Source organism: Eurosta solidaginis, chromosome 1, assembly GCF_040869045.1.
Source record: "Eurosta solidaginis isolate ZX-2024a chromosome 1, ASM4086904v1, whole genome shotgun sequence".
NCBI classification, from domain to species: Eukaryota; Metazoa; Arthropoda; class Insecta; order Diptera; family Tephritidae; genus Eurosta; species Eurosta solidaginis.
Window position 1 is genome coordinate 310,177,492 of NC_090319.1, and position 19,702 is coordinate 310,197,193.

At 33.2% G+C, this 19,702-nt stretch overlaps 1 protein-coding gene and 1 pseudogene across 1 annotated transcript; one reads left to right on the forward strand and one right to left on the reverse strand.

Annotated features, from left to right (window-relative positions):
• Positions 1–2,953: 2,953 nt before the first annotated feature.
• LOC137237639 (uncharacterized) lies at positions 2,954–13,950 on the forward strand (annotated as a pseudogene).
• Positions 9,594–11,735, reverse strand: LOC137237637 (uncharacterized). Its single transcript, XM_067761512.1, has 2 exons — positions 11,261–11,735; positions 9,594–10,409 (listed from the first exon to the last, which is right to left on the reverse strand). The coding sequence occupies exons 1-2, from the start codon at positions 11,391–11,393 to the stop codon at positions 9,661–9,663; spliced, it is 882 nt and encodes a 293-aa protein (XP_067617613.1). The 5' UTR covers positions 11,394–11,735; the 3' UTR covers positions 9,594–9,660.
• Positions 13,951–19,702: the final 5,752 nt, after the last annotated feature.

A 19,702-nucleotide genomic window follows, 5' to 3' on the forward strand; every position in this document is an offset into this window, starting at 1 on the left:
ATGCGATGTACAAGTACGTAGTACATACATATATTCGATGATATAGGTATGTACAATGTTAAAACATATATGTAGATACAATAATACGTAGTATCTGGTAGTATGTAGAGATATGAGCAACAACAAAAACAAGTATCTGTATGTATGCTTGAATGTGTTCACGTAGACATGACTACGACGTACTGGTGCTATGTACGGCTGTGGGTTTATACGTATGTATGTACGAAGGTATATACAGCTACGAGTGGAAAAAATTGCAGAAAAAATGGGTTTCAAATTTTATTACTTTATTTTAATGAATTTCGAATATGTTCGAAAATTGGAAAATTTTTTTTAAAATTTAAAATTTCTTTTCGAATTTTTGCAATATACAGTCCTTATTTCGGTTATTTCATTGCAATTTAACCATCGATGCATTTCTATCTCAAAATGCGTATTGATTTTTAACAATTATTTTTCCAAAGCGTGTTTATGATAAGTTTTTTTTTTTTCTTTTGGATGAATATCTGAAACTTCCTCCGACAAAAATATTAAAAAATCGTTGAGAACTCTGAAAAATTGTACTTTTGTAGTCTAAAATGAGTTGGGTCAAGTACTGCTAGAGGTTAAAAAAAAAATTCAATGAACATTTTTCAAAAATTCTCGAATTTCCGGATTTTTTCGAAATTGTTTTACATGGTTTTTGTTACAAAATTCTAAACAGTTTTTTTTCCCCCCCCTATTACCGTTTACAACTCAACTCGATTTCAGTTGCAATTTTGCAGTTTGGTAGTACAGATTACAACTCGTCAAAAACAGTGTCGGTTGGAGTTGTCTGGTCTACAAACTTTTTGTGGCATTACCGTTTACAACCTTGTGTAGTTGTCAAAGACATCAAAATCTGACAACTGATTACTAGCAGTTGTCTCATACAATTTTGCAGTTCTTTGGAGAAAAGGTAACGTTTTACAAGATGCTTCACCACCTAATTTTTAACAAAAATTTACAAAGTTGGTCTCAAAAGATACGTTTCGACCTCCGTTTTTAGAATCCGAAAGCAAAAATTAAAAATTTCATTTCTGTCATATCATTTCGGTCCAAATTTTCATGTTGTTGTTGTATTTTGCCAGATTTTTTGTACACACTAATGCAGAAAGGTGTAGGACCCACCCAGGGTTATTTTTACAAATCGCAGCCGAAGGCCGCCAACGCAGAAAGGTGTTCTGCAAAAAAGAAACTATGGATCGAGCCTCATATTTCGGGCCCTCTCGAGGCCATTTTATGGGTTTTTGTAAATATCTTTCGATAGAAATAAAAGTTTTAATTTCCGCTTTCGTATTCTTATAACGAATGTCGAAACATGTCTTTTGATACCACTTTGATACTTTTTGAAAAAACTTTCTTGTAAAACGTTGCCGGAAAAAAATTAAAAAAAATGGAAAGCGAGTAATTAAACCTTTTTAAAATTAATTTAAACAAACTTTATAATCAGCAATTTTGTACACAATTATAGAAGCATTCAACAACTTTTTGACCTTTTGGAGCGACATCCCGCAGTTGGACGAGGCAAGGCGCAGTTCGGATGCAGCCAAAATAGGTGAAATTATGCGAACGTGAGTCGCATCGATACTACCCACTACACTTGAGAATCCTTTTTAGAGTTAAATGCGGTTTTTGTAGCGCTTTGCTCTGGTGTCATTTGGGTTTTAATCCACTTCGCAGAAATATGCTCCTCAATACCTAAAACCTCTTTATTAACTGTGGATGTGGTCCAGTCCAACACTAAAATCATTTCCACAGCATTTTTGACAGCTGCCGTCAGCAAGGAGTTTAGTTTTAAAACCGGGGTCCCTCGAGTAATATTCTCCTTACTTAACCGAAAATAACTTACAAATCTGCAAAATAACTTCGTTAGAGGCTCATCATTTGTCACTTAAACGTTTTCTTACTTGGTGCTTGGTAGTTCCAAGAGATTGAAGTGATCATGAGAATTTTTTCCGTTTTCGTCGTATAAAATAAATGTAATACTATTTAATTCATATCCATTTTGCTATTAATAAAAAAATCACTTTTGCAAATGCTTGAATTTCCGCCACAAATTGATCAGCTGTTCATTTATGTCAAATCATCACTTTTTTAGGTTGGCAACATCAATTCAACTTCAACTGAAATAAGTTGTAATTCGTAATACCAAACAGGAGTTGAGTTGTCTTAAAGTTGAGTTGTTTTAATTACAACCCAACTAAGTTTAGTTGTAAACCGTAATACGGGCATAAATCTCTATCAACATTTTTAACGATTTTCCAATTTTTTCAAACACATATTCGAATTTTTTCGAACATATTTCCGAAATTGGTTTCATATTTTTAGTTACTCAACTTCTTATTTTTTTTTTTAATTAACCGAAATAAAAATATGTAACAATTGATAAAATTTGCAAATAATTTTAGCTGCTATTTTTTCACATGCAAGTGTACATATGTATGCACAGTTCTATATGAATTTACTTTTTTCGAATTTAGCTCTGCTACAATCATGGGGAATTGTAGACGTGGTCGATTGAAGAATAATGCGTTGCTTCAACAGCCTGCCAAACAGCAAGCACTTAAATAAAAAAGTAAAAAACAATAATAAAAATAAAAGTATATATGTACATAAGAAAATAAAAGTAATATGCTGTTGCTTGTATACTGACATTTAGAAACTGTATATGGATGTATGTATGAAATTGTAGTATGCAATTATAAAAGATTATGCACACAAAAGCGCATCGCTGTTAAAGCCGACGTACGCGTATAAATTAATAATGTCGTTGCAGTAAGTCATTTGGAAAAAAAATTTAAGATTTATAAAAATGTTTAAAAAAAACAGGAAGTTTATAAATGCAGAAGAAATGCATTAATACATTTTTAGCTAAACACATACTCAAATGAAACAGGTTTAAACAATAGTTTCATTTAAGTATACATTCATACATATATATTGAGCAAGAAACAATAATCCAACAGCAAAATATTAATAATTTTTTAAATGTATACAGCTAGAGCAAGTTGAAACATATAAAACGAAATAAAATTACCTATATTGAGCACAAAATGCGAATAAAATAAATTAACAGCAATCACTGCATGAGTAGTGGTGTTTGCAGTAGTTGAGATGAGATTCACCACACGGAGAGCCATACACATCACGCACACACAAACAAAAACAAATAGATTAATAAATTAACAAAGAGCACAACAAGAAATGATAACGATGACTAGGCTTTTTTAAATACACCACAGAGAAGTGGTGAGTTTATATGTAATGCATATTCACCACATACAATTTTATGCGAAAAAAAACTCACACACACAGCAACAAAATAAAATATAACAGTCCTATGTAAAGAAAAAATTAGCAAAAATACAATGCAATTGAAAAATCAACATAAAATGAGCAATGAGAGGAAATTGAGAGCAGCTAAAATGAGTCAAGGCAATTTTCTGAAAAATATGTACTAAAAGAAAAAAACTAAAGACGCAGTAAGAGGCTTTATCATTGAAATATTAAATTTCGAAGCAAAAGTGCATATTGACTGTTGGCGAAATTAAAAAATTTAAAAACGTAAAAACTGAAAATTTAGGTATTATTAGTTTGGCAGCCAGAGCATTAATATACAAGTTGGAAGTACTTAAAACTGAGGCAAGATGGCCGCTATATAATTGAACAGAAATTGGCATCAGTTTGAATGCAAAAAAAAAAATATTTTCCTAGCGAGAATTTTTTGGCTCAGTAAATGAAATAAATAAATATACGAAATCTAGCGCATTAATATAAAAAATATATTTATTTCTTCCCAAGAGCTTGATTTCCGAAATGTAGCTGCGTCATCAATACACCACACGTCGTATGAGCAGGTTATGCCAGCATTGGGAGCTGCACTCGTACTGCGCATAAAACGTAAATTTTTACGTATTAAATATTCACCTATATATGTACACCTACGTGAAAAAATAGCAGCAAAATTATTTTTATCATGAGCTATTTTCTTAAATTTTGTATTTTAAGAGATTCTAGAAATTCCGATTTTTTTCGAAATGATTTAATTTACGTATTTTACCACTTTAGTACTTTCTAAAAATTGTGGTATAGAAGCTATGTAAACCAATTTCGAAAACATTTACGAAAAAGTGAGAAGTTTTTACAAAAATTTCAAGTTACAGGTTTGTAATTTAATTAATTTTAGTCTGACGGAATACAAGTTTGAAGTCGCGCAATATTCGCATAGATAATTGACACTTTTTTCTTGCAACAAAGTGTGAAAAAAAAACTTTTATATGGAAGAAAATCTAGATCACACTTCGGAAAAAAATCCTGAAATTATAATAAAATTTTTATGAATTCGAAATTGGTTTACACAGTTTGTATTATGCAATTATTCATTGTTTTTCTTTAACTTACGAAAATAAAACAAAATAGATTTAAAAAACTAGACAAATTTGGAAGTAATTTTTGTTGCTCTTTTTTTACTCGCAGATGTACATATTTACATATAATGTATTCATTGTTAATATAGCACATACATATGTATGCATGTCGCTGAGTAGGTACATAGTAAAATTGCACTCCCATCTATGAATACAACAACGCAAAATAACATGTGTGTATGCTTATAGAGGCGTGCATAAGTATCATTAAAGCCAACAACAATCGGTGGGTTAACCAGTTCAAAGTATGGAGCGAAAGAAGGAAGAACATAAAGTAATGCGTAAGTTCGAGTTGAGGGTGCTTAAAAACTCTACCATAAGTATTCGTATGCTCTTCGTTGAAAATTCGCCAAATTGCGAATGGGAAAATATTGTGGAAATGTGCTCATTATAGACGTACTAGAAAAGTTTTAATGATACAACTTCTTCGAAGAAAAGTTATGATGAATAAGTAATTCTAAGTGAATAAAACGAAGGGGATCGCTTATTACTATTCTGCGTTAAAAAAACGGAATTCCGAAGAGGTCAAAAAATTGAGCTCCAAAGAAAGAATTCTTTGATTGTTTACCGTACATACTCTGGGGTGTGGACAACAACATAAGGTCAATAATAGTAGGGTCTTACATATCCAAGGCACCGGTGGATAGCTCACCACACTACAAACCATGCTTCCTAGAAATAGAAGTGGCTCTCCAAAAGGGCTGGAACAAACAGACACATTTGCGGATGGACGCAATCGATTCTGCAGAACAAGATAATAAAATCGAAAATGGGGTCGGTAGAGAAAATCTGGAATATAAAAAAGGAACACCATATGGTGGTGTCCTATTACCAGATCTTTTTAATTAGCGCACTAAGCGAGATAGCACTTATACTTAATAAAAATAAGGATGACTTAGTTATAGCAGTATCAGTACTTTTCCCTTCTACCTTATCCCAGACAGCTAAATATGTGCCAAATATCGACCCTCAAAATCGCATAATTTCGACTACGCCCTCTCAACGGCACCGCACTATCGGTATCTACAAACCCTGCATTGGAAAAGGACCAAAAAAGCTTAAAATACATACCACTCATGCATTAGAAGTCATGTAAGAACAGTACCTCGAGCCTAAAGCACAAGCTAACACGGTGGTGCTATCATAGCACCCGTACTAAGACCATGGGCGATCGTAGCTACCATAAATGCCCTAGACAATGCAATATCAAAAACTGCACAAGATACAAGCGGGAGCCTAAGCAGGGGAACAGGAGTACTAACATCGTGTCCGATAGACAGACGGATCCACAATGGACTGCGGTCTCTAGTGAGGCGCTTTCTAAGAGTAATTTTATATAAAGTATATTATGCGATAAGACATACATGTCGTAAGAGGCAACGAAAATCTACAGATTCAAATGTGGAGAGGTTAAAAAAATAATTCCTGTGACAATGAAGCTGGTTCCCAGAAGGTGATGGTGCTGGAGCGTACCGGTTCAAATACGGCAAAGCACTGTCCACATCCGTAACCATTTAAACCTAAACTTTCGACAACATTAAGATGATGCAACAGTCAGCAGTAAATTCCGTCACCATCACTCTTGTCTGAGTTCCCGGTCCCATTAGAATAGAGTTCCTCATACCATTAAACCTGATGAACTGTTAGAAGCAGAGGCAGCTATACTATATCCTTGGTCGTATGGGTATAGATGGTGACCTAAAGCCGGAAGACGTCCTTACAACAAGTGATGCTTTGGGTTAAGTAGGCAAACAAAAAAATAAAGATCTCTCTCGGCAAGGTAAATCAAGATTTACAAATCACTTATTGTACAGGCCCTGCTATATGGAAAGAAGACTCGAACGCTTACATTAGATGAATTGGCTCTGGGAGTACTCGAGGGAAATATTCTCGGAATGTTATATGGACCCTCTACGTGTTGACGACGGCTGTATAAAAACAACATTGATACGCCCACCCCATTGAAAACCCCTTGGGCAACGATCTATAGAAGTATATATCCTTTTAGATTCTCAAGTCTCTTAGGTCCCATCCCGTATTATCTCTATGAATTTTCCCTTATTCACCACATTGGTAGACGTTCAAGAATACGGCAGAGATATTTACATATGTATGTGTATAGTATATTGAAAAAAAAAAAATTACAAGTAGAAACAATGATGATGAAGACAAAATAATCAGAAATATTAACAAAATACATACAAACGGAACGTAAATGAGAACAAATTTTAAATAAATAAAAAAACCAGAAAAAATAAGCCAATATTGAATAACACGAGCAAAAAAACAAGGTGAAAATCTTGTGAAATAACATTTTGCAATATCGAAGCACTACAAGAGAGCGTGGCTACGAGCGAGAGCTGGCCATGTTATGTTGATTAGTACCATTTTGTTTTTAACATAGAGTGCAGAGTCTCTAAAGGTTTTAAAATAATTTATTAAAAGAGAGTTTGAAGTTTAGAGAGAGCATATTAAATGAGGTGGAGACTAACTCAAACCATCTCAGCTGAGTGTGGTGAATCACGAAATGATAAATGTATAGAAAAATAACCAAAATATAAAAGATAGCATGTATGTAGATACCTTTGTATGAACTTGTACTATCGCAATACGATGCTGCCTGCTGGTTTGAGGGCACGCACATACACTTGAATGCATGCATACATATACACAAGCGTATGTTGATTTTTAATCGTAAAAAATAACAAAATCATGAGGGTACCAACAGAGTGGGACTCATGCCGAGCGGATCCGAGCCGAGCTTATTTTCATGCGAGAAGAAAATTTTTATATAACACAGTGAATGCGAGAATCAGCGCTGAAATTCTGTTTATTCCATGTGTTTTGCTTGTATGTAATTTAGTCTTGTTGTTCATTTGTGTTTATAAAATTTCTGTACACGGTAATGGATTCATCCCCCCTAGCGTGTTAGGGGGTTAGAATATACCCGCGGTAGGTATGCCTGTCGTAAGAGGCGACTAAAACACCAGGGGGCGTACTCTGTATTGCGATGCGAAAGGCATTGCGATTCGAAATAAAATTGCGATGCGAAAGGTAATTGGAACTGTGTAGCGCTATCGCATCGCTAACAATGTCGCTTTTTTATTATTCGTTTATTTTTTGCTTGAGTATGCATTACCGACCCAGTGTTGCCACAACTTTTTCAGAAAAGAAGCTAAATGGCCAAATAAAAGCAAAAAACAAATTTTAAGTTAAAAAAAGCCAAAAATTTAAGGCAATTTTTCAAGGATTTTATTAATTTTTCATAAGAATTTTAGCATTTTAAACAATTTATACATCTAGTAAAAAATGTAAATTAATTTTTACTCCAAATATAATTTACAGATGCAATATGTGTTTTATACAAATATTTTAAAGTTAATCATTTGACCACTTCTCTACTACTGCTACAACTATTTCACTGCTTGCAACAGGATATACATATAAACGGTAGTAGGTGTGAGATAAAAATATACATAATGTCTAAAAATATTTCGATATCACAGGATTCTTCATCATCTGATGAATTGCAATAAATATTTGATTTGTTCATTAGTTCAATGAGATCGTTTGTAAATCATGGCAGCACTTATTTTCTTTCCTTAGTCTGTATCTTACATATAAAATTGAATTTAACATTTTTAAATGTAACCTGTTACGCTGCTTTGTTTTAACATTGTTCATGGTGCTGAAAATTCGCTCCACTTCTGCATTACTAACTGAGAGAGTTTTTCGTATTTTAAAAGGTCGATTTCGCTGCCTTTTGGCTTCAACACAGTTGCATTGTGTTCCAACAAAAGTGGTGCAAATGTTTATTGTTTGTTGTGCTCTGCACAATATTTGTATAATGTTCAATGTTGAAAATCCTCCCAGTTCAGAAATTGAACCAGAAGAAGTGTCCGTTAATTTTATTCTTAAATTCTCACGGTCCATTCTTTGATTATGGACAAATTGTTATTTGGCAAAATTTAGCTTTTTTTTCTATTTTGAATGTAAGTCCCATGGTTTTGGAAATGTTCTTCAAATTGTTATTCATCTCGTTTAGAACTTTTATTGAGTTGCTTTGGTTGGGTTGCATTTAGTTGGGAAGTTACACCTTCCATAAATTATTGGCCGTTGTCTTTGCGTTGGGCGTTTTAAGTAACCTTTTAGCCAAATCTGGGTGTGTTGCCATGAAATCCACTAGGATTTCAAATTGTTGCCTTTGTGTTTGTTTAGTCTTTGGAGTTGCCCTATATATTTTTAAAAGAATATACAATGAATATAAAGATATCAATTTATAAAATCATCAATTAATACTTACATATTTGAACAATGCGACTGCCTATTAGTTGTAGCAAGAAAAATGCAAAAATCAATGCTGTTTGACATTCGCTTTCGCTATACAGAGTGCTAGCAATGCGAAAAGGGAGAAAAATTGCGAATGGGCAAAATGTGAATGCGAATGGGCAAAATGTGAATGCGGATGTCTAGATACAGAGTACCGATTTTGCGATTTCGCGTATTTTTTCTTTCGCATCGCAATACAGAGTAGGCCCCCAAATTCAAAGGGTTGTGTAGCGCAACCTTTTCAGGTTACCAGCGCAATATATAGCTTCTCTCACGCTCACCTATCCGTGGCGAATCCTGTTTCATTAACAGCCGCGGTTCTGGCAGCCCCGAACTCCTCATTGATCTAGGGGGTGGGAGGGCGGAATGACCTAGAAAGAAGGTCGCATGTGGTCATTACAAATCGTTCCCGAGATGGTCGGGCTTGGTACCGGAACGTACCGGATCTGCATCCGGCAAAGGATCATAAACTGATAACACTCCCGAAGTCCTTCGGGGAGTGTCCTTATCGCTACAACAACTACAACAACATGTAGAGTATTTTCCTTCTCTTAGTGTGATTAATGCAATTATTAACAGAAAAGAATTTGGAAAACATCCAATTACACTAAAAAGGAATGACTTTGGTGAATTTCATCATTTATATAATGATTTAAGAAAAGATCCAGCTAAATTTCAACAATATACCCGAATGAAAATTTAAACCTTTGATTACATTCTGGACAAGATCGATGTTAAACTAAACAAAAACTGGACAAAGTTCATTAAGATGCCAGTAACATCTTGCGAAAGATTGATAGTGACTCTGAGATAAAATAATTATTTAATACTTTGTTTAATTTTATTATTTTATTTCATGTAATAATTTGTATTTATAAAAAAACTATTCATGTATCGAGTCAGCGTAATAAATTGACGTATCCTTTGTTCTTTGTATTTGGTCCAATGATTCATTTTTGATTTCAATTGGCACAAATGTGCTGGACTGAAAATGTCCTGATGTGCTCAAATCAGTTGAGTACACGTTCTCAGAGGAGGTGCTAATTGGAGAGGAAATTGCTTCATAGCGTGAGCGTTCGTTGGGCAGTGCTGGCAAACTGTTGGCTTTGCCATACACATATTTGTACAGTGTATTTTGCATTTCCATCCTGCATAAAAATTTTGTTTCCGGCTCCAATTTCCGAATATGCGGCAGTAATGTTAAGAAAAAGGCCTCATCTTCGTCCAATACTGTTTTGCTTTCTGAATTTCTTTTTTGAAGCAAAAGTAATTGATTTTTTTCTATTTCTAACAGTTCTGCACTGCTGCTGTTCGTAGTCCGTTTCCTCTTTGGCCATGATTCATACCTTTCATTTATTTCCTCACTTTCCTCAATTTGTGATGTGTTGTGGATGTCTTTATTTTCATACTCCTCCACCTGACTATTCTTAAATTTCCGTGGTTTTAAATTTATACCTAAATTTCTATATTTCATCTGATCCTTCAAAAAAAGGAGAGACTGGAAGTATGGCCAAGTTGAAGTGATTTGTGATGCAGTGTCACCAGCATCACCAGACTTTGGTGTTGGAGTCTTTTTTAGTTCACTCCGGAATTGGTCGCGCAAATATTTCCATTTTTTCTTCAAATCTTCCTCTGAAAAAAGAAAACAAACCCATTTTTCATATTGCAAACATTTCAACAAAGGACAATCTCTTTATTTAGATATTTGGTTACTGGTGCATCGTTTGCGTCGCTGGCTTTTTGGTTTAGACTTGGTAAATCAACTGTTGGACTAATTGTAAAAGAAACAACTTAAACGCTATGAGAGCAGTAATTTCCTGTCCATATGCCGCCACCAACTAAAAAACACTTGGAAGAAGTTGCAGCGCAATACTGGAATTTATGGAACTACCCAAATTGCATTGGTGGTATTGATGGAAAGCACATACGTATCAAGTGTCCAGCAAGTCCTGGCTCAATGTTTTATAATTACAAAAATTTTTTTCCATTGTGTTGCAAGGTATTTCCGATGCCAACTGCAAATGTATTGCGATCGAAGTTGGAGGGTATGGAATTTTGAAAACTCGGGAACTACAGGTACGCGGTACCAAGGGCACAAGTCTATCAAATACTAACCAAAATTTGCCATATATTTCTTATTTTTTTGTTGATGAAGCCTATCCCATTTTGGAACGTTTATTACGGCCATATAGCTAGAAAGTGCACTGAATGCGCTTTTGGACTTATAAATGCCAGATTTAGAATTTTATGGAAACCGATCCTTCCTTTGCCGAACTAATTATTAAGGCAATCCGCCTACTGCACAATATTATCATTGATCGAGAGGGTTTGGATGAAAACTTGAGAGAAGTTGAGAAGCAAAACACAAAAGAACCGCAAAATGAATTCAATAAAACCAGCATCAAGAATGGTACATTATTTAGAGATCACTTTTGTAACTATCTATGCCTCAATAAACTCAAATAATATGTAATATTACTTACTCGGTACTTTTATTTCTGCTGCAACCGATGTCCACAGTTTTTCCACATAAACACGATTGTGATACAATTTGTTTTTTTGGTCCCACAAAGCAGGCCGGGAAAAAATTTCACTTATTATTTGATCGATATCCATCAAAAAACAAGACTGCACGCTAAAAAGCAAACATCAACAATGCAAAAAAGCGCGAAAAACGCTTTGAAACTGTTTTCTCGCACTCATCGGCTTTGCGCTCTGCTCTTGTCGGCGTTCACTGTGTTATACACAAACTTATTTGTATTGACTTGTATGTAATCAGTTTTATCGCACTGACAATCTCGGCTCGGCTTTCAGCGCCCACTCTGTTCGTACCCTAAAGGCGTACGCCTCACTGCGTTTCCAAGGAACTGATTACTCATTTACACGTTTATAGCACGAAAAAAAGCCATACAAGCAGATGGCAGCGTTAGCAACAGTCATCGTTCGATTGAAATCAACAAAAAGTGATAAAAAAAACAATAAAAATTAAAAAAAAAAAAAAAACAAGTTACATTTAGTCGAAATAATAACATAAAGAGAGAGATGCGTGCGCAGAGAGAAGAGATTTAAAAAAATTAACATCGGTAATCATAATTTTTAATACAACCCCATAATCAATGTAAACGCCTAAATTAAATATGTATATGTATGTGCTTTGTGAATTACAATAGGTGTGGTGAGTTTTATCGTCGCTTTTCTTCGACGCAGTCTACAATACTCAATTGCGTTTAATTTTATATACATATTTACGTAGTTACTGTCGATACATATATAACATGTATAAATGTTTTATTGTTAACGTTTAACTTCATTTTACTTTACTCATATGTTGTCTTCAATTTGCTGCTTTTGGTGGCTTTGAGTTGCTTATTCAACTCGTTATACAAATTGTAGAAGTAGAGAAGATAATTAAACTGATTATACAAATTTCGCCATTTTTTTTTTTAATGAAGTTACTTTTAACGTAGATAAGAGCACAACTCAAAAACAAATTTAATCTGGCAGGCACTGAAATCTATAAGAAATAAAAGAAAGAATATCATAAAGAATCATACAACGTAAAAAATGCGTACAAACCTTAAATGATATTGAATTTTTACGTGGCAACGTTGAGATCTGAAGTACTTCAATATGGCAGACATATGTATGTACTTCGAAGCTTTTCTTTTCCAATATTGAAATATTTACATAAATAGTATAACACGCTGTTGGATTTTGTTTGTTGAAGTTGTAATGGTTAATGCGTCTCTATTTCAATACCGCACAAATCCCAAAATTTCTTAGATTTTGGAATGACGACAGTTATTGTACTCGACGAAACTTTTTACGGCTTTTAATTTTTGTTGATGTGACGCTATGTCGAATTTTGCTTAAAAAACTGCTTGCTTGGAACCAAAATCTGTTTAAGGAAATAAAGAAGGAATTTACCTTCTCCAATTCCACTAATTTCTAAAGTCAGTGAATTTATTACTCAGACATATGTAAGTTTGCAACTTTCCTACTCTAAGGGAAAATCGCATTCCCATGAGGTACAGTTTATAATCAGCCCAATTCTAAACGAAAATTCCGTGCGAGTTTTTTCCCTTCTCCCATTCCTCGTATTCTAAATAAAAATTCCTTGAGAGTTTTTGCACTTCTCCCTTTCCTCCTATTCTGAACAATGTTCGAAAAAGAGGAAACCGGTTATGGGAGAAAAGTAGGTATTATGAATGTGAGGGAGAGGGAGATTTCTTTGCCATTTCATAGGAGTTTTTTCACTAGTTAAATTGAAGGGAATGCATCAAAATAGTTAAAGGAAATTGGTTCTTTTAAGAAAGAACACTTATTTGTACAAATTTGCGCTAAAATATGTATTTACATTCTACCACAATATTCTCACTGTTAATACAACAACAACAGCAACAATATTCTTTATTTTAAGTCGAAAAGTATATCATAAGCAACGGAAGACCTCTTTGTATATTTGATGCATCCATCCAGAAATTGCGCAAGGATTTTTAAAGAAGGCTTAATTAGATTTTGGCATATGGCAAAAGGCGAACTCAACTCGACGTGGCCGCCAGAAAATTGCTTTGCAGAATGAAAGCAGGCAACTCCGGCAGATTTGTGTTATGCGACCGTCTTCTTCTTATGTTCCGCTGTTGATGTTGCTGTGGCACCAATTCATTACTCATTTCAGTGAATACCACATGAAATGCAATAATGTGCATTGTTTATACCTTATTTCTTAATTTCAAACAAATTGGCAACAATAATTAAATTTTACAATTTTTTAAACAAAATAAGAAATGCCAACGAAATTTCAATTGTCAAAACAGCTGACTTCGAAAATTCGAAATCCCTATTCCCCAATTATTCTCCTCCCTAGGAGAAAAGAATTGGAGGAATTTTTCCACGGGAATAAAAAAATCCGCGAGAACAAAATTCCGCGAAAATATTTAGAATTGGTCTGAATAATTTTTTTTTTTTCATGTTTTTAATTACATTTCGATTTATGTGTAAAGCCCACTAAGGGACGACGAATAGAAACAAATTTCGAAAATTAAAAATAAATGTTTTTAAATTTAAATAATAATTTGAAAAATAATAAAATTAAATAAATAAGAAAAAAATACATAAATAAATAAACAAATAAAAAGAATAAATAAACAAATAAAAAGAATAAATAAACATATAAAACTAAAAAATAAATATATAAAATTAAATTTAAAAATTTCAATAAATTAAATATAAAAAACATTTGAATATGTAATACAAACTCAGGAAATAAGCTTAATTTTTACTACTTCGAATATTTTATTTTTTCTTTGTTTTTAACTTCGTTTTTTAACTTGTATTTCTATTTAACATTTTTAGTTTAATGTTGCTCTTTTTATAATAATAATATTACTTCTTATAATTTTGATTTCATTTCTCAGACTTTTTTATTTAAAATTTTTTTATGACTTCTTTAAAACTTGCATTTTCTTAACATTTTTTCTTCTTAAGATTGATTATTCATAATTATTTTTAATTTTTTTATGTTCATTTCACTTTGTTAAGTGTTTTACAGTTTTATCTGGTGCAACATATTATGTATGTATGTGCACGAAAAACTAAAAAAAAATTTAAGAAATATAAAAAAGTGAGAACTAAATAATACCCTGTGTAAAAGTACAGCTGGGTATAAAAAAATACAATTTAAACCGGAGCAATAAAAAAAAAAATAAATAAAAGTATAAAAATTAAAAAAGTGTAAAAATCTTTTATATTTTAACATTTCGTTTTTTTATTGTTCCGAGGCTTTACATGCTGCAAACTTTTATTTTATTAACAAAAAAAGCTAGATAGTTTAAAAATAAAAATTCGAAAAACACAAAAATAATATCCGTCCGAAAATATTTTTATTTTGTTCATAAATAGGAATAATTAAGAATAAAAGCAAATAAATATAAGTAGGAAAACAAAAAAAAAACTTCTGTAGTTGTAAAATCACTATTTGTGTGAAAATGTTTATAGTAAAACTTTTTTATTATTTTTTTCGCTAATTTTGTTGCGAAAAAAAATTCACATATTCGAAAAGTTTAAAAGTTTATTCAGTAAGTGTGAGTTTTAAAATGTACACTTTTTTATACAAATTATATGAAGAAAATGTATACACTTCAACTCAGAATTCTTTAATTTGCGACAGCTGCTTCCGTCTAAGTATTGCTATGATAGTTAGGCTGGCGGCAGAGTGGTAGCTATAAGCTATACTAGGCTAGAAGCAGTTTTTAATTTCATACATTTTACAAGCTTGAAACGTTTTTGGCACTGACTCCATAGGAAATAATTTTCCATAGATTACTATCTTTTATTCTAGTAACGCTTCTCGCTTCCACTCTGTCGTCAACCTTATACAGAAAAAAAATAGGCGAACGATTCAACTCACAGACGACGAACGTTTGCTAGTTTCTACTGCTGTCTAAGAAACGGTAGACTGGCCCTAAAATAACCTTATAGCTCAGCCATACTCACAGCCAAGTTAAACTGTCCATATTAACATTTTTCCGGTAAAAATAACAAGTCTCACAAGTTGAGATCTAATTTCTTACCTTAAGGATCTATTCACGAACCGTTTTTGCCTAAAAAAGATATAAGAAAAACGTTATTCCATATTAGTTTTCTGTACTAGAGGAAGAGATGGGATTTCTCTATAAAAAGATACACTTTATAAATTGGCTTTCGGTTATTCGGAAGTTTATATCTATTTCGATTCCTTCATACCTGTACAACCAACCGTAATGTTACCAAAGTTAATATACTCTGTGTGCAAAGCACGCTCTTTTATACAAATTATATGAAGAAAATGTATACACTTCAACTCAGAATTCTTTAATACTGTACATAGCTAGTACCATTCAAAAAACGGATGTACGCTATTTGCTTACGTCAACTGTTTAAATTACATATGATTATTGAAGTATTTTTTGTGTACGTTCAAAAACAAATTTATTATTTTGGTATTAGTTGTGTCACCTTTTCAAATTTTTCAATTTTCTGAAATACGAGCCAGTTTCGATTTTTTTTCAAATGCTCTAAATAAGACATATTTATTCGCCCACAAAAACTTTATAGGTAACTTTGTGGATCAATGTATTTTTTTACAAAATTTCGTAACCACTTACTTCTGTCCCTCCTTTTTCTCTGTTAATTTAGTCTACAGTAACAACATTCCCATCAACTTTCGTGGATATTTGAGATATCAAGTTTTTTAAAGAGGAGAGTGTTAGGAATGAGAGTGTAAAAATGTAAAAGTTAGTTTGATTGGCCTAGTGCAATTGCTTTCCATGCTTCTCAATACTCGTACGAGTATTCTTTTGAAACTCGACTCTAAAACAATAGATACGGTTATGGCAAGTTCAACTTATCTACTGTTTTATGGAAATTCCAATCGTTTTCATTTTTTTAATCTCTCTCCAAATACTTTAAACTACTTAATCATTCAAACCAGTATATAAATAACTTTTTTTTAGTTTCAGGGCACAAAAAATATAATAAATCTATAAATTAACAATACGCCATTTGCTGTGTGCGTTGTAGATATGCTAAGTTTGTCCGTGTATAGGTGTTATTTGTACACACAATTCTTTATTATTATGTTTTTTTAATTAAAATTTTTGCGTTTCAAGTTAACGAACTTTGAATTGTGAAATGATGGAACGTAAGTACGAAGACGGCAACGCAAGGTTACAGAAAATTATATCAATCAATAAATATACACAGCAGCGCACAGAAAAATAGCAGCCGGAATTTTTGTCAAAATTTGTCAATTAAATTATTTTTATTTTTTCATCTGTTGTTGTCGTTTGTCCTGTATTTATAGTTCGTAGGTATATGAGCAGGTATTGTAAAATTGATGCTTGTGTATATTTAGTTATGTGTATGTGTTGTGTGTTCATTCAGAACCGAGGGTGATTTACTAATCGATTTGTGTGGCTGAATGGGGTAGGTAAAAATCTGTGATTTTAGTCGTTTGACCTCCTTTGTCGATTTTTTGTTTTGGTGTGTTAATTGTTTTGTGTTTATTTGTTGTTTTGTGTTTGTCTGTTGTACCTGTGTGATTACTTTGTTTCCTGTAAACAAGTTTTAAAGGCTTGAATATTGTGTCAGAAATTGTCTTTATCTGTTCGTTTATTATTATACCGTCGAATGTTCAATGTTTGTAGATTTCCATGTTTTCGAGTACGTTGAGACGTCGGCCCTTTTCTTGTATGTGAAGAATCCTAACTGTTTTATTGATGTTTGCCGGGGAACATTCATTCTCGACCATATGATTCGCGAAGTTAGACTCGGGTATAATGTTTGGATTACGTATTTTTTTGTTGTAATCTCTAATATGTTCTCTGAACCTCGTTCTTATTTGCCGTCCTGTTTGTCCTATGTAACTATGCTGGCATCCGCAGGTAAGCTTGTATATGCCGTGGCTGCTAAACGGATCCTCTGATCTTCTTAGTTTTCGCCCTAGATTGTTCGATGTTTTGAATGCTGTGTTAATGTTGTATTTTTTAAAGAAGTTTGCCAATTTATATGTTGCTTTTCCAGTATATGTCATAGTCGTCCAGCTATTATTTTCCTTTCCATTATTTCTTTTTGGTTCTCCATTTGTCCTTCTGAGCTTGTCTACTAGTGCTTTTTTATATCCGTTGTTTGCAGCGATATTATATATGACCTCAAGTTCCCTCTTATATGCCTCTTGTGTAAGAGGTGTTCTTTCAAGTCTATGTATGTACCAAGTGCCTTAATGCTGCATTTCTATGCTGTTGGGGGTGATTTGAGGTATTGTGTATTATTGTGTCGGTGGCCGTTGACTTTCTATATATGTCATAGTTAAATCTTTTGGCTACTTTATCAATATTTATCGTCAGGTCTTGATGGTTGATTCCTCCGTCTTTTTCGGTTTCCATTGTAAATTTTATATTTCCGTGCTGCTTGTTGAGGTACTCCAGTACAAGCTCTTCGTTATTAGTAGTTAAAACGCATATTATGTCATCCACGTATCTAGCATAAAATGACACGCCTAATTTGGACTTCAGCTCCTGTATATACTTTTCTTCCAGATTTTGCATGAACACTTCCATAAGAATTGCTGATGTGGGGCTTCCCATTCCAAGACCGTTTGTTTGTCTATATATTTTATTGTTGAATTGAAAATAGTTTTGTCGTAATTCCATACATATTTTAAGAATAAACTGCTGTGAATTTTGTAAGCAGATCAATCTCAAAAGGGATTTCGAATACATTTCTAAAATTCGAAAAAAAATTTACGAAAGTTTCCAGCTTTTCATTTCGATTTCTCTGGATTTTTTCCAGTATGCAGTTTTGTAGCCCAATAAGTTTTAGTAGTCGACATGTCACATATCTCTCAAAATTTTCAATGATTTTTGACAATTTTTTTCCGAATAGTGTTTCAGATTTTATTTTATATAAAAAAAATTAACTCGCACTTTGTACGGAGGAATACGAATTTTGAGAGACCAATAACTTTAACTTTGCCAGACTAAAATTGTTTGGGCTACAAAAGTACATACTTAAAAAAATTCAAGGAACTCCAAATAAAAAGTTCGAAATTTTCGACAATTTTTCGCGAATTTAATCGAAAACGTTGTCGACATTGCCTTGCATAGTTTTAGTTAAAAATTTTATTGAAGCTTTTTTTCTAAATTAAAGAAAATAAAAAATAATTTAACTGACGAAATTTTATAAAATTTGTCACTGTTATTTTACTGATCGCTGCTGTACATACATACCCGTACATAAAACTGTATTAATATTTGCCTCTACGCAATAAATAAAATAAATTTAAGTTGTTGGTGAATGGCAACTTTTTTTTGTTTTTTGTTTTTTTTTTTTTTCTTTTTAGATCTTCTGCATGCGTTAGCATAATTCAAGTTGAATGGCAAGTCTTCGTATTTAATATTTTTTGACAGGAACTAACTTTGTACAGTCTTATATTTCCTAGTCATTCTTATATAATTTTTGTCGCTTTATATTTCTGCTTTTATTCTGTGAACTGCCGGAAAATTAACATTAATTTTACGCTTTTGGAAAATTTATATTATTTAATTTATTTCTGAGTCTGCATCCACAAACTTTTACTAGAACACTTATTCAACGTTTTCGCACAGCAACGGCAGTGTTGAGTGGATGAGATGACCTTTATTCTAAAAGATCCTACCTCATTAAAAGGTTTTAGAACACGTTTCCAATTGTTGAATGCTTAAGGATAAGATAGTTAACCTCGCTGTTGTTGTTGTGGCATTGCTTCACCTCATCCACCATTCACCTCATGACTCGCGTCCCCTGGTGAGGTTGCTTTCTTTAACTGCGAGTTTAGGATATTTATTTTTGAGAACGTGGTTCACCGGCATTGTAATTTAATGACTTTTTGTGTATGTCTCTGCACTGTCAAAAGCACGGCTAAAGCAAGAACAACAGCATAGTGAAACCCTACGGCTATTGACGCCAATTGGAGGCACCACCTCTTTATTCCTATTCAAGGCAGTTTCTCTCCTTTCTCCAATGGCAATTGAACGGAGAATCACTATTATAAGTCTATTCTGATGTACGGCTCGGAATTCAGGCAAATGCTTCACGAAGATCATTCTATTTTCGCCTTTGGTTTAATAGAGAGAAGTTCCATCCGTTGTTGCTAGGGGTGGTTCTGCGGTTTAGCCATAGACACCTTAATATGTGAACTGAGTAAGAGGGGCGAACAAAATTGGTTTGGCGCTGATGCTATTCACGATACATTTGGCAATTAAGACGTATGTTGAGTTCGCTTTTGACAAACTTTCTCCGCGTAGCAAATTTTTTGCAACAAGTTCCGCCTGTACAAGGCATAGAACAACTTGCACTTCGCGGCCCGTCGGCACCCTTTGACGTTAGCAGTAAGAAAAATATCCCCA

What these genes read in the sequence shown, in the direction of transcription:
- LOC137237637 (XM_067761512.1), bottom strand. Translation starts at nt 11,393, where the DNA reads ATGGATATCGATCAAATAATAAGTGAAATTTTTTCCCGGCCTGCTTTG. An exon ending in AGCAGAAATAAAAGTACCGA is followed by an intron (nt 10,410 to 11,260) that starts GTAAGTAATATT and finishes TTCTTTTTTCAG; the next exon opens with AGGAAGATTTGAAGAAAAAA.